Source organism: Haliotis cracherodii, unplaced genomic scaffold, assembly GCF_022045235.1.
Source record: "Haliotis cracherodii isolate W230 unplaced genomic scaffold, xgHalCrac1.p SCAF_18, whole genome shotgun sequence".
NCBI lineage: Eukaryota > Metazoa > Mollusca > Gastropoda > Lepetellida > Haliotidae > Haliotis > Haliotis cracherodii.
This window is the reverse complement of record NW_027266273.1, coordinates 24,897,101-24,925,061: the sequence shown is the minus strand read 5'-3', so window position 1 is coordinate 24,925,061 and position 27,961 is coordinate 24,897,101. Positions and strand designations below refer to the sequence as shown.

The window sequence follows — 27,961 nt, the reverse complement described above, 5'->3', positions numbered from 1 at the left end:
CCACCCGTACCCCCTCATATAATGTACTAATAACTATAAACTCTTTTCCTAACACCTACATATTACTCAGACACATCACATACTGTACTGACATCAATAAAAGGATTACTTAGATAAACCATATACCACAAACACCAATATACTATTTTCCTCACACATAGGTATTACTTAGATAAACCAGATACTTTGTTGACATATGTACAATCTTATTAACACATGCATATGTTATAGATAAAGAAAAAATTGAATACATGTGAATAATAAATGTTTCCACTATAGAATAAATATCATGTCAGTTAGAAGGAGAATAATACCTGAAACTAATAATCGTGTTACACAAGTACTGACAGAAGGAAAGGTTAGAGCAGAGATAAGAACAGAAATAGTTCGGTCTGGTCAGAAACAATATATCTCATCCTGAGTAATTTTCCAAAAATATTTTCAAATCTTAATGCCGAAATATTAATCAATTTGTTCTTTGTTAACATTCCAGGAAGTGAAACTCACATTAGTGACAGCTCAGCATGAATATAGTTGACTGACCATGTCTAGCTTCTACTTACGCAGGCCACCAGGACTATCCCCTGTCTTTCCACAACACCGACGGAGGCAACATTTGCACAAGTACAAGAAATGACTGAAGACAATGAGGGGGGGAGGGAGGGTAGGGCGGGAATTGTACTCGATGATGAGCTGGAAGCGCTGGAAGTACCAATACAGCTCTGTGTTGTCCTGGATTTGTTGGAAGGTGTAGCTGAAAACCACACCAACCATGTCAGCATCAAGATGTACAATGAAAACATTCTCCTGTTTCCCATGACCATGATTGTTCAACAACAGCTTCAGCAGTCCAGCTATTGATATTGATAAATTCATGAAATACTTCCAGGGCCAAAATACTGTCTCTATTTTCCATATACAATGTTTCCTCAATCTGGACCATTTTCAGAAACCAGAACTTCTTAACCATAACCTTGAACTACATACCAATTTGACCCCACTTAAGAGCTTCCTTAACTACATACCAATTTGACCCCACTTAAGAGCCTCTTGAACTACATACCAATGTGGCCCCGATTAAGAGCCTCTTGAACTACATACCAGTCTGACCCCACTTAAGCGCCTCTTGAACTACATACCAATGTGGCCCCGATAAAGAGCCTCTTGAACTACATACCAGTCTGACCCCACTTAAGAGCCTCTTGAACTACATACCAATGTGGCACCGCTTAAGAGCCTCTTGAACTACATACCAATTTGACCCCACTTAAGAGCCTCTTGAACTACATACCAATCTGACCCCACTTAAGAGCCTCTTGAACTACATACCAATGTGGCCCCGATTAAGAGCCTCTTGAACTACATACCAGTCTGACCCCACTTAAGAGCCTCTTGAACTACATACCAATGTGGCCCCGATTAAGAGCCTCTTGAACTACATACCAATTTGACCCCACTTAAGAGCCTTTTGCACTACATACCAGTCTGACCCCACTTAAAAGCCTCTTGAACTACATACCAATCTGACCCCACCTAAGAGCCTCTTGCACTACATACCAATGTGGCCCCGGTTAAGAGCCTCTTGAACTATATATACAAATCTGACCCCACTTAAGAGCCTATTTGACAAATGGACTACCAGGAGAAGATGGAGCAGGTGGTTTCTGGACATGAGGCGCATGTTACTTACATGTAGCCTGCCGCTGACCATACTTTCACTGAAGGTTCTTAACTATCGTTGAAACATGGTCATTGAGAAACAGGTTATTTCATCAATTCATCAAAATTTTGGAGAGTCTGTAAAACAGCGCTAACAGCAGAAATACTGCTATTTAACATTCCTAAGATTCATGGCAAACTGACCCTGAGAAAACCAAGAGAAGACAGGAAGAACAATGACAAAAAGCACAGAACAACAAAACTCCCACAACAAACCACCTTGCTAAACAGAGCAAATAAACACAAAGGAATAGTAAACAAGCTCCTGACCGGGAATAAACACCACTTGGAAATACACAAGCTCCTCAACAGTAGGGAATAAACACACAAGGACCACAAGGAACCAACACAATAGGACAACAGAGAGACAGGCACAATATAGGATACATAGGAAGAAGGGTATATACTAACGACTACAGCTGGGTATATACTGACAACTACAGCTGGGTTTATATACCACTGGGAAGACAACTACTGCTGGGTATATACTGACAACTACAGCTGGGTATATACTGACAACTACAGCTGGGTATATGCTGACAGCTACTTCTGGGTATATACTGACAACTACAGCGGGTTATATACTGACAACTACTGCTGGGTATATACTGACAACCACAGCTGGGTATATACTGACAACTACTGCTGGGTATATACTGACAACTACAGCTGGGTATATACTGACAACTACAGCTGGGTATATACTGACAACTACAGGTGGTTATATACTGAAAACTACAGGTGGTTATATACTGACAACTACAGCTGGTTATATACTGACAACTATAGCTGGGTATATACTGACGACTACAGCTGGGTATATACTGACAACTACTGCTGGGTATATACTGACAACTACAGCGGGTTATATACTGACAACTACAGCTGGGTATATACTGACAACTACAGCTGGGTATATACTGACAACTACAGCGGGTTATATACTGACAACTACAGCTGGGTATATACTGACAACTACAGCTGGGTATATACTGACAACTACAGCTGGGTATATACTGACAACTACAGCTGGGTATATACTGACAACTACAGCTGGGTATATACTGACAACTACAGCTGTGTATATACTGACAACTACAGCTGGGTAAGCCCAGAAGCATGGGGTACTTGGCTACATCAGTTGAGATACCCTGTGTAGACATCTACCAGCTTCAGAGATGGCAGGCAAGGAAGACACCCACCCACTGATTCTATGAAGGCCTTCACAAGACACAAGACAAGCTATGGATACCTGAACCAGTGACAAGGTTTCTTCAGGAATATGGCAACTGATGAAGATGAAGGGAATTGTTTATGGGCAGCTTCCACAACAAGGAGAATGTGCATGGTTTTGTCAGCTGTTTCCATTGATCAATTCCACTCTGCTCAGACTTTGACTGAGTCAAGCTGTTTCCCTCAGACCACACTGTGTGGACTAGCAGACAGGGTAAGAGGTAATGTGACCATGGATGTGATGCGCACTGCTGCTGAATGAATATTGTAATCAAAGTTCAGGATTTTTTCTTCTTATAGTGTCAGTTTTAGAATGAAGAGTTAAGTGTGAACCAAACTTGGTTAAGTAAGGCAAATCATGCACCATGCTAGAGATAAGGAAATGGGGATGGATTATTCCAGGCAGACAAGGTAAATATAGTGGGTTATACACGGTGATATTCAAGGCAGCCGAGGTAAATATAGTGGGTTATACAGAGGGATATTCAAGGCAGCCGAGGTAAATATGGTGGGTTATACAGAGGGATATTCAAGGCAGACAAGGTAAATATAGTGGGTTATACACGGTGATATTCAAGGCAGCCGAGGTAAATATAGTGGGTTATACACGGTGATATTCAAGGCAGCCGAGGTAAATATAGTGGGTTATACAGAGGGATATTCAAGGCAGACAAGGTAAATATAGTGGGTTATACAGAGAGATATTCAAGGCAGCCGCGGTAAATATAGTTGGTTATACACGGGGATATTCAAGGCAGCCGAGGTAATATAGTGGGTTATACACGGGGATATTCAAGGCAGCCGAGGTAAATATAGTGGGTTATACAGAGAGATATTCAAGGCAGCCGAGGTAAATATAGTGGGTTATACATGGGGATATTCAAGGCAGCCGAGGTAAATATAGTGGGTTATACACGGGGATATTCAAGGCAGACAAGGTAAACATAGTGGGTTATACACGGGGATATTTAAGGCAGCCAAGGGAAATATAGTGGGTTATACACAGGGATATTCAAGGCAGACAAGGTAAACATAGTGGGTTATACACGGGGATATTTAAGGCAGCCAAGGTAAATATAGTGGGTTATACACAGGGATATTCAAGGCAGACAAGGTAAACATAGCGGGTTATACACAGGGATATTCAAGGCAGTCGAGGTAAATATTGTGGGTACACAGGGATATTCAAGCCAGTCGAGGTAAATATAGTGGGTTATACACAGGGATATTCAAGGCAGTCTAGGTAATTGTAGCAAGTTCTACACAGAGATTTTCATGGCAGTCAATGTAATTGTAGCAAGTTTGACACAGGGTTTTTCAAGGCAGTCTAGGTAATTGTAGCAAGTTTGACAAAGGGAATTTCAAGGCAATCTAGGTAACTGTAGCAAGTTTGATATAAGATATATGCAGTAGTTAAACACAAGGATTTTCAAGGCACACAAGGTCAGTGTAGTGGGTTCTACACAGGATTTTTCAAGGTGGTGACAATAAATGTAATAGATGTTATACATATTCAAGGCAGTCAAGTTATACACAAGTATTTTCAAGGCACAAAAGGTGAACGTAGCCGGTTATACACGGGTTTTGCAGAAGCCAAATATGGGAAGCCAGGATACAGCCTATGAGGGTAAGTGGACATGAAACAACAGATGCAGAAGGGGAAGCAAGGTTGGGATACAACAGGACCGGAGGTAGAAGCCACGGAAGAATTAGAGGAGCAGGAGGAAGAGGAGCAGGAGGAAGAGGAGCAGGAGGAAGGGACAAATATATTCACAACCAATAAGCTCTTATTTCACAGCAGGCAAGCAATTAAAACTGATGCCCAGAAATGAAGTCAAGCATGCATCAACGTGACGCTCATGGCGGAGATGGCCTGGGAGCAGAAGCGAGAAGCAAGTTTACGAGGTGATGCAGGATTTTGAGCAGCAGCAGCAGCGTATGCAGTGGAAGAACAACACACATGCCCATAGAGGTGGAGGCGCGACATGCTACAGCACATGCACATGCACAACATGCAACTTACAAAACACTGAACTTTCTGTGCCAAGTTTGGAACAGCTGCAGTGCTTGGACCAGCGACAGAGCAGAATGAGGTGACTGATAATGATAAATGGTGGCGGGAGGTTGGGGCGCAGACAGTACTCCATGACAACCTGCAGCCGACTGAACTTCCAGATGCTATCAGTGTTCTGCTGCATCATCTCAAACACATAGCTGAAACATACCAGCACCACGGTCACACCATGAACAATCGCTGAAACATAACAGCACCCAGGGTCATATGATGATTTATTGCTGAAACATACCAGCACCAGTACAAACATGATGAATTATTGCTGAAACATACCAGCACCAGTACAAACATGATGAATTATCGCTGAAACATACCAGCACCAGTACAAACATGATGAATTATCGCTGAAAGATAGCAGCACAAGGTCACACAATAAATTATCACTGAAAGATAGCAGCACCAGCGTCACATGATCAGTTATAGATGAAACATAGCAGCACCAGCGTCATGACAGCTGAAATAATATTGGACCTCTTGTTCCTCCCATAGCGCAGCTCTCAGCCAATAAAACCAAACTTTCAAGAACCTTTCAGACCCTTACTTCCATAAAACATCTCCTGTGAACGACCTGCCCGCAACACAGCAGTATATCAACAATGACAAGGTGCTTTCACATGCAAGTCCCAAGATTCAGCAAGAACCATTTGTATTTCGAAAAAACAGCTGAATGAGAAACAATCCCAATTTATTTTGCATCAATGATGCCTTCTTTATATATGATATCATAAAAAAATTATAATCATTCTTAATAGAGTACATCACTGCAGTGGAGTTAAACCATTATTGTACCAAAACACAGCATGAATTGATACAAAGCATATAATTTTGTTTCATTGTTGGCGATGTTATCAAGGTACCTGAACATGGCGATGAGGAGGTTGAGGAGGAGGACGTTGGTCAGGAGGATGTAGATACCCATTAGGATTGGCACCAGGAACTTTCCGTAGCTGGTGGGACATCGGTCGGCCTGATCATTCAAGTAAATGGCCGGGTCATCACTACAAGCTGGCTCGGCCGACCCTGCAATACAACAATCAGTTTTGATACATTTCACACTTTTGTTTCGGTCGTTCTTGCCAGTGGCACTGTATGTTAATGAGTGGATTGCAAAAAGAATTCTTATAAAACATGTGACAATCCAACTGTCAACCACTTGTCAGCCACTCCCACTGTCAACCCCTTGTCTGCCACTCCCACTGTCAACCCCTTGTCTGCCACTCCCACTGTCAACCCCTTGTCTGCCACTCCCACTGTCAACCCCTTGTCTGCCTGTCAAGATGGCGGACAAGTAGTAAGTGAGTGAATGTTGTTTTACACTGCAGTCAGAAGTGGTTTGTTAATCACTTTTAGACCAGGTAAATTAGTGACTGAAAACATGAACCACACAATCAGGACATAATGACAGAATGAGCCATGTCACAGAGCCTGACCATCCATTCCAACTAAGTGGCTTCTTACAACAAGTCCTGGGACCCATCCTACCCAAGTACCCAACAAGGAGGAGTGTAAGGCAATAGACAATCAGTTCAGATTTCACAGGAGGCATAGCTGGTGATCAAAACAGCCATCCACAGGTAGATGTGTGCATGGTCAACACCATTCAGTCTCCATTCACAGCCAGTACCTTCAATTTCCTCCAGGAACAGTTCTCCGTAGATGGTCCAGTAAGCTTTCCGGGGCAGGCGGTAGATGAGTTCCCATGTCAACTCCTGGTTGGGATACAAGATGGCCTCTGATGCTATGGCATATGCCACAATAAACACCATCAAGATCACCACAAATGACATCAGGTCGTCAATCTGGAATGGACAACATCAGTGGTAGAGACATTTTTAGTCCACTAGTCCTTATATAATAATAACATATAGCAAAACCCCCCAAAATGGCATATTTCTACTAGTCCTTATGATACCTTAACTATTGGGCAGTTTGGCAAAGACCACAGGACTAGTAGCAATTTCTAATGCTGCAACAGAAAATGGATCTTGGCAATGTGTAAATGAAAACAGCTTCTGGACAATGACTATTCTCAGTGAATGATAAGAAAGAAAGGTTCAATGCCATTGTTAACAAAGTTTTTGTCACAGCCTGATTGAGTAGTTCACATATGCAGCAGCAGCAGCAGCCCATCTGTGAGTCTCTTGCTTCTACCTACCATTCTCCTGATCATGACCAGCTTTGGCCCCAGCTGTTTGTTGACAGAGAAAATGTGGAGGATGCGGAAGAAGAAGGAGATGAGGTTGATGCTGAGGACAACCCGAGCTGCATTAAAGCTTTCATCGTTAGGGATGAAGCGGAGGATCATCCCGGTGGTGAAGAGGACGATGGTGATGAGGTCGAGGATGTTCCAGGAGTCGGTGAAGTAGCTGTACAGTTTGGACTTGATGGACGTGGCGTTGTTGGCAACAATCTGCAGGACAAGCAAGATGATGGATGGACAACTATTGAAGACAAGGTAGACGAAACACAACAATGCAATTTTTTTTCAATCCCAACAAGTCTGGATAGAAAAATCATCTAAATCATCTGAAACCAATCAGTTGAGTTTTAATTTCTTACTCTACAGATTCCCTTACAAGTTGAGATGCAACATAAAGACTGCAACAGTGTATGTACTGAGTCACATAAAGCAACCATTGTACCCAACCAATACTCAGTTAGGTACACTTAGACTTTAGGCAATGCAAGAAAAAATAGGAAACCCTTGGTTATGTAATGCAGGACTGAGGTCAGTGTAGTTCATAGTATCCTTTTCTTGCCAACTCAGGTCAAGATTCCATGGTTAGGATCTGTGAATTGGCTGACTGCACGTGGTTTACCCTGATGGCATGGCCCATGGCTCGTTCCTTCAGTCATGTGTTTGCTTGGACAATATTTTGATAACTGGCAGGCTGTCAGGACATATCTGGAATATTGCTGTGACATTAAATGACATATCACTCTACCTATAAATCCCCATGGGGGAAGTCAAAGTAGGAATATCAACTTGGGTGTAAATCACAGAATGTACAGAATTCAACTAAAAAAAATCCCACCCACAGCCACATCCACATCAACATCCATATCAACACCCACCACCCACTACCCACACCCACCACCCAGTGCCTACCACCCAAACCCACAACCCACATCCACACCCACCACCTATTACCCACAACCACATCCACCACCCACATCCACACCCCACGCCCACCACCCACATCCACCACCCACACCCACACCCACCATCTACCACTACCACCCACACCCACATGCACCAGGCACCACCCACACCCACACCCACATGCACCAGGCACCACCCACACCCACACCCAGACCCACACCCACACCCAGACCCACACCCACCAGCCATCACCCACATCCACCAGCCACCACCCCTTGAGGGTTGTCCATGACTTACCTGTCGGCACTCCTCCACCATGATGGTAAACACCCAGAATATGAGAATTCCTTCCAACACCGAGAATGTTTTGTTAAACTGGATCAGTAGGATGTAGCTGTAGATCCCAAGGAACAACAGATAGGAAACCTGGAACAACATTGTATAGTTCAGGAACAACAGAAAGAACATCAGGAACAACATTGTAGTGTTCAGGGACAACAGAAAGGACTTCAGGAACAATATTGTATAGTTCAGGAACAACAGAAAGAACATCAGGAACAACATTGTATAGTTCAGGAACAACAGAAAGAACAACAGGAACAACATTGTAGTGTTCAGGGACAACAGAAAGGACATCAGGAACAACATTGTAGTGTTCAGGAACAACAGAAAGAACATCAGGAACAACATTGTAGTGTTCAGGAACAACAGAAAGGACTTCAGGAACAACATTGTAGTGTTCAGGAACAACAGAAAGGACTTCAGGAACAACATTGTAGTGTTCAGGAACAACAGAAAGGCCTTCAGGAACAACATTGTATAGTTCAGGAACAACAGAAAGAACATCAGGAACAACATTGTATACTTCAGGAACAACAGAAAGGACTTCAGGAACAACATGGTATAGTTCAGGAACAACAGAAAGGACTTCAGGAACAACATTGTATACTTCAGGAACAACAGAAAGGACTTCAGGAACAATATTGTATACTTCAGGAACAACAGAAATGACTTCAGGAACAATATTGTATAGTTCAGGAACAACAGAAAGGACTTCAGGAACAACATTGTATAGTTCAGGAACAACAGAAATGACTTCAGGAACAATATTGTATAGTTCAGGAACAACAGAAAGGACTTCAGGAACAATATTGTATAGTTCAGGAACAACAGAAAGGACTTCAGGAACAACATTGTATAGTTCAGGAACAACAGAAATGACTTCAGGAACAATATTGTATAGTTCAGGAACAACAGAAAGGCCTTCAGGAACAACATTGTATACTTCAGGAACAACAGAAAGAACATCAGGAACAATATTGTATATAGTTCAGGAACAACAGAAAGGACTTCAGGAACAACATTGTATAGTTCAGGAACAACAGAAAGGCCTTCAGGAACAACATTGTATACTTCAGGAACAACAGAAAGAACATCAGGAACAATATTGTATAGTTCAGGAACACCAGGTAGGACACAAGGAACAACATTGTATAGTTCAGTCAGGAACAACAGAAAGGACATCAGGAAAACATTGTATAGTTCAGTCAGGAACAACAGAAAGGACATCAGGAAAACATTGTATAGTTCAGTCAGGAACAACAGAAAGGACATCAGGAAAACATTGTATAGTTCAGTCAGGAACACCAGAAAGGAGATCAGGAACAACACTGTATTGGTCAGGAAGGCACAACAGATCTTGAATATCTTGAACAATGCCGGTCACAAATAATTAATATGGTGGTGATTTGGGGATGTTCCATCAGTATTCCCATCAATATGAAGCTCTTCTTTACCCACTTAAGTATTTCTTTACTGATGCCTTTATAATAAAGCCATTTTCAAATCTGAGCAAACCCTGTTTCACAAAGCAATCTTGGCATGTCAACACTGCTGGGTGTATACCAAACTAGATGATTTACGATAGTTGTAGCAGGCTCATTGTTTTATGAATGAGTCCCTTGCTCTCAACTCACCACATTGAGGCTGAAGATGATGACAGGTGCTGTGTAGAACAGCATCAGCTTCCTGAACGGGTTGATCCGTCTCACTCTGTGTTTAGGTTCATCTCTGAAAGGAGTAATGGCAGAATGTGAAGCTAGGACTCACTCAACAGAAAGAGCCTCATCTGGGCATACAGAAGGCTAAAAACTGTTAAAAACCCAACAGATAGGGCCTCATCTGGGCATACAGAAGGCTAAAAGCTGTTAGATACTCAACAGATAGAGCCTCATCTGGGCATACAGAAGGCTAAACGCTGTTAGATACTCAACAGATAGAGCCTCATCTGGGCATACAGAAGGCTAAAAGCTGTTGGATACTCATCTGGGCATACAGAAGGCTAAAAGCTGTTAGATACTCATCTGGGCATACAGAAGGCTAAAAGTTGTTAGATACTCAACAGATAGATCCTTATATGGGCAATTACAAGGCTTCAAATGAAGCTACTACCAGCTACTGTCTACAAGCTACCAGCTACTGACTACAAGCTACTGGCTACTGACTACAGGCTACTGCCTACAAGCTACTGACTACAGGCTACAAGCTACTGGCTATAGGCTACTGACTACAATCTAAAGACTACAAGCTACTGACTACAGGCTACTCATTACAAGCTACTGACTACAGGCTACTGTCTACAAGCTACTTGCTACAAGCTACTGACTACAGGCAATGTCTACAAGCTACTTGCTACCAGCTACTGGCTACAGGCAACTGACTACAAGCTTCTGACTACAGGCAATGTCTACAAGCTACTGACTACAGGCAATGTCTACAAGCTTCTGACTACAAGCTACTGACTACAGGCTACTGGCTACTGACTAAGCTACTGACTACAAGCTACTGAGTACAAGCTACTGACTACAGGCTACTGACTACAGGCTACTGACTACAGGCTACAGGCTACTGACTACAAGCTACTGACTACAAGCAATGTCTACAAGCTTCTGACTACAAGCTACTGACTACAAGCTACTGTCTACAAGCTACTGACTACAGGCTACAAGCTACTGACTTCAAGCTACTGACTACAGGCAATGTCTACAAGCTACTGACTACAAGCTACTGACTACAGGCAATGTCTACAAGCTTCTGACTACAAGCTACTGACTACTGGCTACTGATTACAGGCTACTGGCTACTGACTATAAGCTACTGACTACAGGCTACTGACTACAAGCTACTGGCTACTGACTACAGGCTACAAGCTACTGACTACAAGCTACTGACTACAGGCTACTGACTATAAGCTACTGACTACAGGCTACTGACTACAAGCTACTGGCTACTGACTACAGGCTACAAGCTTCTGACTACAAGCTTCTGACTACAAGCTACTGACTACAGGCTACTGGCTACTGACTATAAGCTACTGACTACAGGCTACTGACTACAAGCTACTGGCTACAAGCTACTGACTACAAGCTACTGGCTACTGACTATAAGCTACTGACTACAGGCTACTGACTACAAGCTACTGGCTACTGACTACAGGCTACAAGCTACTGACTACAGGCTACTGACTACAAGCTACTGACTACAGGCTACTGTCTACAAGCTACGTGCTACCAGCTACTGACTACAAGCTACAGGCTACTGACTACAAGCTACAAGCTATTGACTACAGGCTACTAACTACCAGCTACTGACTACAAGCTACTGTCTACAGGCTACCGACTACTCTCTACAAGCTACTGACTACAGGCTACTGACTACCAGCTACTGACAACCAGCTACTTGCCACCGGCTACTGACTACAGGCTACTAACTACAAGCTACAGGCTACTGACAAGCTACTTGCTACCAGCTACTGACTACAAGCTACTTGCTACCAGCTACTGACTACCAGCTACTGACTACAAGCTACTGACTACCAGCTACTGACTACAAGCAACTGACTACCAGCTACTGACTACAAGCTACTGACTACCAGCTACTGACTACAAGCTACTGACTACAAGCTACTTGCTACCAGCTACAGGCTACTGACAAGCTACAGGCTACTGACAAGCTACTTGCTACCAGCTACTGACTACAAGCTACTTGCTACCAGCTGCAGGCTACTGACAAGCTACTTGCTACCAGCTACTGACTACAAGCTACTTGCTACCAGCTACAGGCTACTTACAAGCTACTTGCTACCAGCTACTGACTACAAGCTACTTGCTACCAGCTACTGACTACAGGCTACTGACTACAAGCTACTTGCTACCAGCTACTGACTACAAGCTACTTGCTACCAGCTACTGACTACAAGCTACTTGCTACCAGCTACAGGCTACTGACAAGCTACTTGCTACCAGCTACTGACTACAAGCTACTTGCTACCAGCTACTGACTACAAGCTACTTGCTACCAGCTACTGACTACAAGCTACTTGCAACCAGCTACTGACTACAAGCTACTGACTACAAGCTACTTGCTACCAGCTACAGGCTACTGACAAGCTACTTGCTACCAGCTACTGACTACCAGCTACTGACTACCAGCTACTTGCAACCAGCTACTGACTACAAGCTACTGACTACAAGCTACTTGCTACCAGCTACTGACTACAAGCTACTGACTACAAGCTACTTGCTACCAGCTACAGGCTACTGACAAGCTACTTGCTACCAGCTACTGACTACAAGCTACTTGCTACCAGCTACAGGCTACTGACAAGCTACTTGCTACCAGCTACTGACTACAAGCTACTGACTACAAGCTACTTGCAACCAGCTACTGACTACAAGCTACTGACTACAAGCTACTTGCTACCAGCTACTGACTACAAGCTACTTGCAACCAGCTACTGACTACAAGCTACTGACTACTGACTACAGGCTACAAGCTACTGACTACAGGCTACTAACTACAAGCTACTTGCTACCAGCTACTGACTACAAGCTACTTGCTACCAGCTACTGACTACAAGCTACTTGCAACCAGCTACTGACTACAAGCTACTGACTACTGACTACAGGCTACAAGCTACTGACTACAAGCTACTTGCTACCAGCTACTGACTACAAGCTACAGGCTACTGACTACAGGCTACAAGCTACTGACTACAGGCTACTAACTACAAGCTACTTGCTACCATCTACTGACTACAGGCTACTGACAAGCTACTTGCTACCAGCTACTGACTACAAGCTACAGGCTACTGACTACAGGCTACTGACAAGCTACTTGCTACCAGCTACTGACTACAAGCTACTGACTACAAGCTACTTGCTACCAGCTACTGACTACAAGCTACTGACTACAAGCTACTTGCTACCAGCTACAGGCTACTGACAAGCTACTTGCTACCAGCTACTGACTACAAGCTACTTGCTACCAGCTACTGACTACAAGCTACTGACTACAAGCTACTGGCTACTCACTGCTGCTCCTTCATGTCCAGCCGCGTAGGAGTTCGCTCCAGGTTCATCGTGTTCTCCCGGCTCAGAGGTGGCTTGCTGCCCTGTGACAGACAAAGTACAGCAGACACTCAGTCAGTTTACTTCCATTCTAAACTGTGTCATAGAATATTCCCAGACAGTCATCTCGTTAGCTGCTAGAGGAATACAGTCGTACGTTTCCAATCACTGACCTAAGACAACAATGGTGCTTAAGTCACGTTCATGACTATCTTGTCAGTGCACCCATCTCACGCTGTGCTGCCATCATCATGTTACCTTGAAGTATTCCACCCTCATAATGAGACCTACCATTCCTGCTGGCTTCTTTCCGTCAGACTGGGATGAAATGAGAGCCTCAAACTTGGCCTTCTCCTCCTCCCGGAACCGGATGATGAACCAGATGAGGGGGAAGAAGAACATGCTGGACACAAGCTGCAACACAAGGCACAATATATTGTCGGATCATATGTTTTCGGACACCATACTTTTTCGGACTCTCGCTATAACAAGGGGTGTGGCATTACACAGACATTGTAAATACTCAGATGATGGCTCGATTTTAAGATAAAGTTGTCTTTTAGAAGTGAGTTTGAAATGTTTTACGGTTGTTCTTGTGATGAGCAAGAAAACTATGACTGTTTCTTAAGCATCAAAAATAACACAGCACGAAGATACTTTACTGGACTCGTTATCTTTAACTTGCATATTATAAGTTGTAGTGTCATAGAAAGCCACACTCAGCAATATTTCAGCTATATAATGGCAGTCTGTAAATAATCAAGTCTGGACCAGATGATCCAGTGTATGACATCATGAGCATCGATCAATGCAATGGTGTTGTGATGACATGCATCAACCAAGTCAGAGAGCTGACCACGTCACGTTAGTCAACTCTTTCATCAGGCATGGGTTGCTGAAGACAAATTCTAACCCAGATCTTCACAGGTGATAAACGGGTGATTTCAGTCCAGGTCCTTTATCAAGCAACACTAACTGTCATGTTAACCATCACTTCCATGTGCCCACATACCAGTATCTTTCCATTGTCCATTGACATTTTGCCCATCCAGATGCTGTTGAGGAGAGACTGGCATGCTGTCTGTGACACAAACTTCTTGCTGTCTGCTTCCACTGCGATGAGGACGGTCGTGGCCCTGCCCCAGTTCTCCAGCTCCCTGATCAACAGATCCTGGGCCTTCTGCTCATCTGAGTTGTAGCAGCTGTTGAGAACCCCGACTGCCAGGTCTTCAAATTCACTGGAAACACAGCACAGGCGTATAGAGTAGAAGTCCTCAAACTCACTGGGAACACAGGCCAGGAGGGGAGAAGTCCTCAAACTCACTGGGGACACAGGCCAGGAGGGGAGAAGTCCTCAAACTCACTGGGGACACAGGCCAGGAGGGGTGAAGTCCTCAAACTCACTGGGGACACAGGGCAGGAGGGGTGAAGTCCTCAAACTCACTGGGGACACAGGGCAGGAGGGGAGAAGTCCTCAAACTCACTGGGGACACAGGGCAGGAGGGGAGAAGTCCTCAAACTCACTGGAGACAAAGGCCAGGAGGGGAGAAGTCCTCAAACTTACTGGGGACACAGGGTAGATAGGATACCTTGGACTGCTCTGCTAGGTTCTCTAACTGTTTCATAGATATATTATACAACACCTGACATAGAGATAAGTGGTGTATCAACTCAAGGTTGACATAGGAATATGGATTGACTCACTTCGCATTCGACTCCAGTGTTTTCATCAGCTCGGCATCATCTGTACACTTGCGCAGAGCCTTGAGAATGCTGTTGGCAACCAGAGCTGCAGCTGTTTGCTCCTGAAACAAAGGGCATCTTCACAACACACAGTTTACAGGACGGGGCAGACATGATGGTGTACAGGTTGTTGACATTCTTTGTCAGTTGGTGACTCATGCTTCCCTCCCATTGTGAAGATATACGCTCCCTGCACGTATGAGACTAATGTTCCCAGCCTGTATGAGACTTACGTTCCCTTCTCTCCAGAACAGTTTAGCGAGCTCCTGCCTGTTCATGAGGACCGACCAGATGAACAGCTCCTGGATGGGCCGATGTAACTGCAAGTGCTTGCTGACCTGTGGATCAGATCCTGGCTCCTGCTCTGTAACACAGCACGAAGCATCATTCATGAATATGTGATGTGTTAACAGCATCCTTGACATTGCAGATACACATTTCCCAGGCCAGAATTGATGCATCTCAAGATCTCTTGCTCTTAGAAAACTAAATGAGGATTTTTATTTATCTTTAGTCTCAAATTTACCAAAAAATCCAAACACTGATCCCACAGCATCTCCTAATGAAAAGATTTTCTGAGTTTTATCATACGAGAGCAATACATGGCAGTAAGCCGCATGTACAAGTCTTGATGACAACAAGCATGTACTTGTACCTTGATGACAACAAGCATGTACTGGTACCTTGATGACAAGCATGTACTGGTACCTTGATGACAACAAGCATGTACTTGTACCTTGATGACAACAAGCATGTACTGGTACCTTGATGACAACAAGCATGTACTGGCACCTTGATGACAACAAGCATGTACTGGTACCTTGATGACAACAAGCATGTACTGGTACCTTGATGACAACAAGCATGTACTTGTACCTTGATGACAACAAGCATGTACTGGTACCTTGATGACAACAAGCATGTACTGGTACCTTGAAGACAACAAGCATGTACTGGTACCTTGAAGACAACAAGCATGTACTGGTACCTTGAAGACAACAAGCATGTACTTGTACCTTGATGACAACAAGCATGTACTGGTACCTTGATGACAACAAGCATGTATTTGTACCTTGATGACAACAAGCATGTATTTGTACCTTGATGACAACAAGCATGTATTGGTACCTTGATGACAACAAGCATGTACTGGTACCTTGAAGACAACAAGCATGTACTTGTACCTTGATGACAACAAGCATGTATTGGTACCTTGATGACAACAAGCATGTATTTGTACCTTGATGACAACAAGCATGTATTTGTACCTTGATGACAACAAGCATGTACTGGTACCTTGATGACAACAAGCATGTACTTGTACCTTGATGACAACAAGCATGTATTGGTACCTTGATGACAACAAGCATGTATTGGTACCTTGATGACAACAAGCATGTATTTGTACCTTGATGACAACAAGCATGTACTGGTACCTTGATGACAACAAGCATGTACTTGTACCTTGATGACAACAAGCATGTATTGGTACCTTGATGACAACAAGCATGTACTTGTACCTTGACGACAACAAGCATGTACAGGTACCTTGATGACAACAAGCATGTATTGGTACCTTGATGACAACAAGCATGTACTTGTACCTTGATGACAACAAGCATGTACTGGTACCTTGATGACAACAAGCATGTACTGGTACCTTGAAGACAACAAGCATGTACTGGTACCTTGATGACAACAAGCATGTACTGGTACCTGGTGCACTAAGAAGCTGCTCCGGTTTGAGGTTCTTGAAGCGGCTGTCAGTCAGGTAGTATGGTTGGTAGTAGTCCCCGATCAGCTCCTGCAGCAGATGTCCCACATCTGCCAGACTGAACTTCCGCACCTGCAGCACATAGTCACACGTGTGTCACTACTGCCTCACACAGTCACACGTGTCACTACAGCCTTACACACTCACACCTGTCACAACAGCCTCACACAGTCTCATGTGTCACTACAGCCTTACACAGTCACACGTGTCACAACAGCCTCACACAGTCACATGTGTCACTACAGCCTTACACAGTCACGTGTGTCACTACAGCCTCACACTGTCACATGTGTCACTACAGCCTTACACAGTCACATGTGTCACTACAGCCTTACATAGTCACACGTGTCTCACTACAGCCTCACACAGTCACACGTGTCACTACAGCCTCAAACAGTCTCATGTGTCACTACAGCCTTACAGTCTCATGTGTCACTACAGCCTCACACAGTCACGTGTGTCACTACAGCCTCACACAGTCACGTGTGTCACTACAGCCTTACACACTCACACCTGTCACAACAGCCTCACACAGTCTCATCTGTCACAACAGCCTTACACAGTCACACGTGTCACAACAGCCTCACACAGTCTCATGTGTCACTACAGCCTTACACAGTCACATGTGTCACTACAGCCTCACACAGTCACGTGTGTCACTACAGCCTGACACAGTCACACGTGTCACAACAGCCTCACACAGTCACGTGTGTCACAACAGCCTCACACAGTCTCATGTGTCACAACAGCCTTACACAGTCACATGTGTCAGTACAGCCTTACACAGTCACACGTGTCACAACAGCCTTACACAGTCTCATGTGTCACTACAGCCTTACACAGTCACATGTGTCACTACAGTCTCACACAGTCACATGTGTCACTACAGCCTCACACAGTCTCATGTGTCACTACAGCCTCACACAGTCACGCGTGTCACTACAGCCTCACACAGTCTCATGTGTCACTACAGCCTCACACAGTCACGTGTGTCACTACAGACTTACACAGTCACACGTGTCACTACAGCCTTAGAGTCTCATGTGTCACTACAGCCCCACACAGTCACGTGTGTCACTACAGCCTCACACAGTCTCATGTGTCACTACAGCCTTACACAGTCACACGTGTCACTACAGCCCCACACAGTCACGTGTGTCACTACAGCCTCACAGTCTCATGTGTCACTACAGCCTTACACAGTCTCATGTGTCAATACAGCCTTACACAGTCACATGTGTCACTACAGCCTCACACAGTCTCATGTGTCACTACAGCCTTACACATTCACACGTGTCACTACAGCCTTACAGTCACATGTGTCACTATAGCCTCACACAGTCACATGTGTCACAACAGCCCCACACAGTCACATGTGTCACTACAACCTTACACAGTTACACGTGTCACTACAGCCTTACACAGTCACATGTGTCACAACAGCCTTACACAGTCACACGTGTCTCACTACAGCCTTACAGTCACACGTGTCACTACAGCCTCACACAGTCTCATGTGTCACAACAGCCTTACACAGTCACATGTGTCTCACTACAGCCTTACACAGTCACATGTGTCACTACAGCCTTACACAGTCACATGTGTCACTACAGCCTCAAACAGTCTCATGTGTCACTACAGCCTTACACAGTCTCATGTGTCACTACAGCCTCACACAGTCACGTGTGTCACTACAGCCTCACACAGTTACACGTGTCACTACAGCTTTACACAGTCACATGTGTCACTACAGCCTTACACAGTTACACGTGTCACTACAGCCTCACACAGTCACGTGTGTCACTACAGCCTTACACAGTTACACGTGTCACTACAGCCTCACACAGTCACGTGTGTCACTACAGCCTTACACAGTCTCATGTGTCACTACAGCCTTACACAGTTACACGTGTCACTACAGCCTCACACAGTCACATGTGTCACTACAGCTTTACACAGTCACGTGTGTCACTACAGCCTTACACAGTTACACGTGTCACTACAGCCTCACACAGTCACATGTGTCACTACAGCCTTACACAGTCTCATGTGTCACTACAGCCTCACACAGTCACATGTGTCACTACAGCCTCACACAGTCACGTGTGTCACTACAGCCTTACACAGTCACGTGTGTCACTACAGCCTTACACAGTCACACGTGTCTCACTACAGCCTTACACAGTCACACGTGTCTCACTACAGCCTCACACTGTCACACGTGTCTCACTACAGCCTCACACAGTCACGTGTCACTACAGCATCACACAGTCACACAGTCACTACAGCCTCACACAGTCACATATGTGTCACTACAGCCTCACACTTCAGTGTGGTGGGAGGGGAAATGGGGCTTAACATTGCATTCAAGATTAGTGCACTTACATAGTGGCATTGATACGGATATAGCAGTTTGATACCACACATACAGCATACTGGCTCTGAGCCGACCAGCCCTTGTTTTATATCCTTAATGCTTAATACAAGGCGCGGTAACAACAAGTATCACCTTTTAAAGTTAGGTTATGAGGCAACCAGAGACAGAACTAACAACCTTCCAATCTCCATGCACATACTCTGTCCACGAGATCACAGAGTCAGTCCACGCGCTTGTAGTAATGAACTGTGCTTCAGTAATAGCACATAGCTTCATATTATCAGAGCCAAAAAAACACATATCCTGTAGGTATATGACAGATGTATCCTAGTCATTGGGGAATCTACATTTTGGGAATTAAAGTCACTCAACAGATTATCACAACATCACTGCAAGGCACTCTAAGATCTACTACAGCCCCCCAGCGTGCGGCAACAAGTTGCCTGTGGAGCCCGTGGAGCCTCACCTCTGCAGATGCTCCGTGGACCTTGGTGAGGAGCGTGTTCAGCTGGCAGTTCCGGGAAATCTGCAACCAACATCAGCATCTCATCATCCCTGACTGACAGACCAGGTTACTGTCACAACATCCATACATTGAGGAAGAGAAGTTATGGATGTCAACTTCTTTATGATGAGGAACACAATGTTTCAGAGTATATACATACTCCATCATTCACCTGATGTATATACTCCGAAACGTTGTTTTCCTCATCATAAAGAAGTTGACATCCATAACTTCTCTTCCTTATGTGTATCATTTCTAAATGCTTTTCAAAGACTTGATCACTATATTAGATATCAATTTTCCAAACAATGGCCAAGGCATAGTAAATCAATATCAAACACTGTCTCACATCATGTTACTGTGTCTACTAACCACAGATGAAGAACATCACCACATGTGTTCCCACCAGATACACAGTCCACTTAAACAACTGTACTTCATGTGAATCAGATGAATGTACACAGATGCCTTGAACAGGTGCCTCATGAGCTACAGTGTTGTCTTAAGCTACAGTGCTGTCTTGAGCTACAGTGTTGTCTTGAGCTACAGTCTTGAGCTACAGTTTTTTCTTGAGCTACAGTGCTGTCTTGAGTTACTGTGTTGTCTTGAGCTACAGTGTTGTCTTGAGCTACAGTGTTGTCTTAAGCTACAGCATTGTCTTGAGCTACAGTCTTGAATTATAGTGTTGTCTTGAGCTACAGTGTTGTCTTGAGTTACAGTGTTGTCTTGAGCTACAGTGTTGTCTTGAGCTACAGTGTTGTCTTAAGCTACAGCATTGTCTTGAGCTACAGTCTTGAATTATAGTGTTGTCTTGAGCTACAGTGTTGTCTTGAGTTACAGTGTTGTCTTGAGCTACAGTGTTGTCTTGAGTTACAGTGTTGTCTTGAGTTACAGTGTTGTCTTGAGATACAGTGTTGTCTTGAGCTACAGTGCTGTCTTGAGTTACAGTGTTGTCTTGAGTTACAGTGTTGTCTTGAGCTACGGTGTTGTCTTGTGTTACAGTGTTGTCTTGAGCTACAGTGTTGTCTTGAGCTACAGTGTTGTCATGAGCTACAGTGTTGTCTTGAGCTACAGTGTTGTCATGAGCTACAGTGTTGTCTTGAGCTACAGTGTTGTCATGAGTTACAGTGTTAGTCCCCAGTTTAAGCCAATCGGATGTCTGACTGCTGGAACCTCTGGACATTATTGTAGCTACCATAGTTTGACATGTTGTATGTGCTTGTCTCTGTATCATATAATAAAATAATTTTAGAATTTATATGAGGTCAATACGAGTTCTTATTGACCCAAAAAATCAAAATATTTGTTCTGGGTCAATATTGCTGCTTTTCTCCACCATCTCCCCAGGTTTGATTTCATATAAAGTCAATAATTGACACGAGAGTATATGACCTGATTATAGTGTCACAGACCGACACGAGAGTATATGACCTGATAATAGAGTCACAGACTGACACGAGAGTATATTACCTGATTATAGAGTCACAGACTGAAACAAGAGTATATTACCTGAAAATAAGGTCGCAGACTGACACAAGAGTATATTACCTGATTATAGAGTCACAGACTGACACGAGAGTATATTACCTGATAATAGAGTCACAGACTGATATGAGAGTATATTACCTGATGATAGAGTCACAGACTGACACAAGAGTATATTACCTGATTATAGAGTCACAGACTGACACAAGAGTATATTACCTGATTATAGAGTCACAGACTGACACAAGAGCATATTACCTGATTATAGAGTCACAGACTGACACAAGAGTATATTACCTGATTATAGAGTCACAGACTGACACGAGAGTATATTACCTGATTATAGAGTCACAGACTGACACGAGAGTATATTACCTGATAATAGAGTCACAGACTGACACGAGAGTATATTATCTGATTATAGAGTCACAGACTGACACGAGAGTATATTACCTGATTATAGAGTCACAGGCTGACACGAGAGTATATTACCTGATTATAGTGTTACAGACTGACACGAGAGTATATTACCTGATAATGGAGTCACAGACTGACACAAGAGTATATTACCTGATTATAGAGTCACAGACTGACACAAGAGTATATTACCTGATTATAGTGTTACAGACTGACACGAGAGTATATTACCTGATAATAGAGTCACAGAGTGACACGAGAGTATATTACCTGATAATAGAGTCACAGACTGACACAAGAGTATATTACCTTATTATAGAGTCGCAGAAGCCGTGATGGGGTGAGAAAGTCCTTCAGACTGACCCCATGGTCCAAGAATAAGTCCACAAAGTTCACCCGGTTCAGCTCAATGGCTGTGAACATGACTTGGTCCAGCTGGCCCATCTGGAAGTAGGCAATAGTGGTACTATTTCGTTACTATTACCAATTGTGTTAAGGTTATACTTTTTCCAATTTATCAAAATTTGAAATAACAACAATTAGGTTAGTGAGTGAGTAGCGTTTTACGCTGCTTTTAGCAATATTCCAGCAATATCACGGCAGGGGAGACCTGAGATGGGCTTCACACATTGTACCCATGTGGGGAATCGAACCCGGGTCTTCGACCATTATTATGTATTACAGACAACGACTGCCTAAAGAAACGAATAACAAATCTTAACTACTGAGAAGTGACTATTGCCAGGGCCAGGTAAATGAGTGAGCTTTGTAGAAATATTTGAATTTAGTGTTGGATCACATGTCAAGTGAAGCTCCACCAATGGTATTAACAGCTCTTTACCTCCCATTCTCTGTCTGTAAAGATTTCACTCTTGGCAACGTCTATCCGGTTCCATGACAACGCCAACCTCAGCTGATCCATCACCTCATTCCGGTTAGCTGTGGACAGAAGACAACAGCTCTTGTCTGACAGGCATACTTACAAGTTGACCGATGACAAAGTAGACACAATGAATGGATTACAACTTCTCTAATTACTGTAAAGGCGACATTTCGGAATAGACAAGCAAGACTGAATGAGGAACATGGTACAGAATATATATAGTATCAACAGCTCGTCTCAGAAACATCAATGTGGGTATCTAAAGCAAGCCAGTCACATGTATTTTCACTTTACCAATAGAATTCACCCAATATATTGCAGCTTCAAATACCAAAATGATATTGTATTCTTCATCAGTTTCACACTGACCTGTTAGATTTCAACTCAGGATTGCTAGACTGTGCATCTGTCTGGGTAGGGTGCCATGAACAGTGCATCCACCTACCTTTCAGGAGTGCCTTCAATATGGCCATGTCCACATCCTTGGTGGACATACGAGAGTCCAGCTCGTAGATAGTGATCAGGTCTTTATTCTTGAGACAAGTTCGAACCCAGCCAACCCGCGTTGCTAGTTCCTTCTCTCCAAATTCTTTGGTGATCATCTCGGTGATGTCTGCTTCCACGCCATATGTCAGCTCCGGCTGCATGCTGCAATGTCCATGACGACACTTTAAAGTAAGCTTCTTAAGAGTGACTCTCTCATCAGTAGTGGTGGGATGGTACACCAATGCATTGGTGGAATGTGATTTTTTACTTCTCGATACAAGTATCGATCACAATTGCACACTAAGTAAAAAGTATCGATTCTTACCTTAAAATTATTCTCTAATAAATGTTAATAATAAACACCAAAACACTAACTACAAATGAAAATGAGTAGTGAAAACGTACATATTTTCATCCACTGTGCCATACTTGACACTGCCAACAGTAGATTGTCAGTGTGCCAGGTATTTTGCCATCCTGTCTATGAAAAAGATGACTTATGCACCACAGATAAGAGCATGGCAAGTATTGGACACGTATTGGATCGTGAGCAAGGTATCGTGATACGTATCACATCGCACAGTTGGTGTACGTCCCAGCCCTACTAATCAGCACTCACATCAACATGGGGACAACAAGGCTGTCACAGGCAATGTACAAGTAGGACTAGGGCTTACCAAGCTATCCCACCATGCTATCTTCGGAGAAGTTTCAAATAGCACATGGTCACAAGGATTTGTGCAGTCAGCAGAATTTCAGTATAGATGTGTCATTGATTGAAAGCATTTGTATCGATATATTGACTGAAAAGTATCACTATATGTCGAATAATAATATAATTATTTGGTACACAGTGTACGTGTATAGATATAACTTGTCTATGTAGACCTGCAATTAATCAAGTTCATTCTAAATATAAACTTGGTTGATCCTTTAAATGCCGAAAATTTAGTTTTCTGCGTTTTCATTGTCTAATCTGAACCATGGAAATCTAAAAACAGTTTACGTTTCTGTGACAGTGAATAATTAATTTAATTTTAGTGCCGATATTCATAACTTTGTACTGATACGGTATCGACATTAAAATTTTAGCACTACATCAATATCGTGATATAAGATGACATCCCTGTTGAAGTTACAGTGGGAAGCTGGGACATGGCCAATGGTCAGCCAGCTCTTCCCCACGTGTCACTATCTTCCCGGGGCAAGGGAGATAACTGACTGTAAAAGTCCAGTTTCAACCCTTGCTGAACTGAGTTGGAATTCCTGGGCTTGATCGTAGCGCCACCAGTAGCTATTACAAGTAACAGGGTATTCTTCCCTTGGAGTACGATGCGCAGCATTCTAATACAGTAAACTATGGTTACAAACTCAGGTGGCCAACTAATATTAGTTTGTTATAACTGTAGTTCGTTATAAGCATATATATACAGTTCGTTATATACGTCATCTCCTTATAAGCGTGTTCGTTACAAACACAGTTTACTGTAAGTCAGAAAGGGCTCACTAACTTTGTTTTTAGCATATATACAGCAAATGGACAGGACCAAAAAACAGTTTGTTCAATCCGTCATTTCGATATATGCATGTTCGTTGTACACGCAATTTACTGTATGTCAGAACCAAAATCATCCTATTTATCAACCATTACTGAATGTAAACAAGGCGTGTTATGTAAGGCCCACCGGCTCCAGTAAAATCTCCCTCAGATATCAAGGTACACACTCAAGCTCCACTGTTTTATAAACAACATTATACACACATGTCCAAGTTAGGTCACATAGGCATGCATTGTCAATCAATCCCATAAAACATGTCACTGGGTCACCCACTGCTAATAATTGACATACATTTTTATTTTCTTGCCAAATTTGTCTTTCACTTCAACTTCTTTCTCCGTTGCATGCTGGTAGGCAAACGCCAAGATGTCTGCCGCTCGACCCGAGCCCTGTGAGGAGATTCAAGAACACGAACATTGTAGATACAGTCACTGTGAGTATTGGGATGGACTGGAATAGCTGTACTGTACAGACTGATGTACATGTGTAGGGAGGCGATCATGCACGACCATTCAGAGGCTTGGGAATTTAAAAGAGCACCTGTCAATCATGGAAACCTATTACAAACCTCGTCTTTACACAAGCTCGCAGAGCATCTTGCAGTATTCCGGATTGGACTTTCCTAAAACAGTTTTGACCAATTGGCGGCACTAGAAATTGCTACTAGTCCTGTAGGCCTTGCCCAACTGCCCAGTAGTTAAGGTATCATAAGGACTAGAAGAAATTTGCCATTTTTAAGGGTTTTGCTATGTGTTATCATTATAAGAACTAGTGGAATAAAACTGTTATTTTCTACTGCTGAATGGGTGTTCATGACAAATGTACACATATTACGTAATACTGTACCTTGATGATGACAGCGGGTGTGTTGTTCTGAATGGCACTTTTACACGTCTCCAGGGTGCCAGGTCCTCCCTCGAGCACCAGCAGGACCACAGGCACACCTGAATCACAACATCAAGGGTCAATTTAACTGCTGGCCCGTTGGCCTGTGACCAGTTAAAATTACAAAGGGTTTGCTGAAACCTAAAGCAGATGAATAGTTAATTGGACACTCCTTGTGAACCATGTAATTTCGGGGGATCGGGGGAAATATTTAGGGGGATGAGGACTGTTTAACTCAAAGAGAGACATGTCAAACATCACGGTAGAATGACAACCGGACACCATTTTAAAATGATGTGTACAACGTCTTTATTTGCTCATAAATCACCACGCAATGAGACAACTGGAAACCAAGATTTAATCTCAGAGTGCAAGGAAAGGCTTTGAGGAGTTCTAAATTTTCAGAGCCCGACTAGGTGGCGACACAACCACAGGTTCGGCCACTTCATAGCCTCCACCATTCAGTTGAAGGCCAGTCAATTGGGATAAGGGCTAGTAACATATAAAAGGAGCAAAACCTGCTGGCTACATAAAAATTTGTTGATAAATCTACCCCTCAACATGCACCTTGATATAATGCAGTACAACTACAACATCATGGGCAGTTCAACTACTCCTTCAACACCACCATGGGCAATACAACTACACCAACAACAGCAACGCCTTTACCATCTTACCAGACCCAGTTGCTGTCTTCTGTTTGGCAATTTCATTCTCGAGTTTACCCCGGAAGGGGATCTCAACAGCAAACTGTTGCTGTGTGCCGTTGTCAACCAGTATAAAGTGTGTGTGGTTGGGGTCGAGGCACGACTGTTTGGGCAGGGGATCATTCACAATCCGGTGCTGTGCAGGCCACTTGCCCTGTAGATGGAACACACAAGTTGACGATGAGGATGATATGATGTTGGGTGGGTGGTTGGGTAAGTGGGTGGGTTGGTGGGTGATTGTGTGGGTGGGTGGAGTGAGTGAGTGAGTGAGTGAGTGAGTGAGTGAGTGAGTGAGTGAGTGAGTGAGTGGGTGGGTGGGTGGGTGAGTGAGTGAGTGAGTGAGTGAGTGAGTGAGGAGTGAGTGAGTGAGTGAGTGAGTGAGTGAGTGAGTGAGTGAGTGAGTGGGTGGGTTGGTGGGTGATTGCGTGGGTGGGTGGGTGAGTGAGTGAGTGAGTGAGTGAGTGAGTGAGTGAGTGAGTGAGTGAGTGAGTGGGTGGGTGGGTGGGTGGGTGGGTGGGTGGGTGAGTGAGTGAGTGAGTGAGTGTGTGAGTGAGTGAGTGAGTGAGTGAGTGAGTGAGTGAGTGGGTGGGTTGGTGGGTGATTGCGTGGGTGGGTGGGTGAGTGAGTGAGTGAGTGAGTGAGTGAGTGAGTGAGTGAGTGAGTGGGTGGGTGGGTGGGTGGGTGGGTGGGTGAGTGAGTGAGTGAGTGAGTGAGTGAGTGAGGAGTGAGTGAGTGAGTGAGTGAGTGAGTGAGTGAGTGAGAGTGAGTGAGTGAGTGAGTGAGTGAGTGAGAGTGAGTGAGTGAGTGAGTGAGTGAGTGAGTGAGGAGTGAGTGAGTGAGTGAGTGGGTGAATGGGTGGGTGAGTGAGTGAGTGAGTGAGTGAGTGAGTGAGACACCCATTTCCTGCGATATTAATCACAGCACATGCAGTTTACCTTTTCCTTTTAATGTTTAGTTCGTCATTGTATATCAGTGAGTTTAACGCCACTTTTAACAGTATTCCAGTTATATCATGGCGTGTCAGTTTAATGTGGGAAGAAACCCCGAAGTGATGCAGGTCTTAGACGTTTACCAATTCGTTGAAATCAATATCAATATCTGCAATCCACATAGCAAGTTGCAAAAGATTACTGTGAGAGAAACACCCCAAGTGATTTAGGTCAAAGAAATCCACAAGCACATCAATTTATATAAAAAAGTGTAAAACAAGAAGAAAACAAGTCTGGTATTTAGTACTGTAACTATTCCGTGGTCATACCCTGTCATCTATGAGGTGTTCCTTGTACTGGACACAGCCCCAGGGCGCTACTCCGATGCAGATGACCTTCTTGTGAGCCTCCGTGGTCAGCCCGAAGTCTCGCACAGCCTCCCCGACATGCTTCATCACGCCAGCATTTGTTCCCCCCGTCACAATCCAGGCATCTAAATACACAATCATCTCTTATTTTACATCTTCCCTATAACACACCTCTTCCAGGCTTTCCATGTGTCATTACCACGATAGAACACCAAACAAGACATCTTCTATAAAATGATGTGAGACCAAACTCTCCTCCACAGCTTCTGATAGTTCATCTTGCCATTCTGAAGTGTTTCTGAGACC

The 27,961-nt window shown here is 43.7% G+C and overlaps 1 protein-coding gene across 2 annotated transcripts in view; it reads right to left on the bottom strand.

Annotated features, from left to right (window-relative positions):
• Positions 1–27,961, bottom strand: part of LOC139465437 (transient receptor potential cation channel subfamily M member-like 2) — a 72,986-nt gene that overhangs the window by 30,452 nt on the left and 14,573 nt on the right. For both annotated transcript variants that reach the window (XM_071247149.1, XM_071247150.1), the window contains exons 9-28: positions 27,617–27,780; positions 26,329–26,512; positions 25,613–25,710; positions 25,058–25,155; positions 23,167–23,369; positions 22,680–22,777; positions 22,148–22,282; positions 19,898–19,957; positions 16,997–17,126; positions 15,514–15,644; positions 15,242–15,342; positions 14,550–14,775; positions 13,829–13,951; positions 13,502–13,581; positions 10,106–10,199; positions 8,427–8,555; positions 7,182–7,436; positions 6,651–6,825; positions 5,884–6,046; positions 564–754 (exon numbers count right to left, since the gene is read on the bottom strand). In XM_071247149.1, the coding sequence (XP_071103250.1) occupies positions 564–754; positions 5,884–6,046; positions 6,651–6,825; positions 7,182–7,436; positions 8,427–8,555; positions 10,106–10,199; positions 13,502–13,581; positions 13,829–13,951; positions 14,550–14,775; positions 15,242–15,342; positions 15,514–15,644; positions 16,997–17,126; positions 19,898–19,957; positions 22,148–22,282; positions 22,680–22,777; positions 23,167–23,369; positions 25,058–25,155; positions 25,613–25,710; positions 26,329–26,512; positions 27,617–27,780 (2,838 nt within the window). The remainder of the gene's footprint in view (positions 1–563; positions 755–5,883; positions 6,047–6,650; positions 6,826–7,181; positions 7,437–8,426; positions 8,556–10,105; positions 10,200–13,501; positions 13,582–13,828; positions 13,952–14,549; positions 14,776–15,241; positions 15,343–15,513; positions 15,645–16,996; positions 17,127–19,897; positions 19,958–22,147; positions 22,283–22,679; positions 22,778–23,166; positions 23,370–25,057; positions 25,156–25,612; positions 25,711–26,328; positions 26,513–27,616; positions 27,781–27,961) is intronic.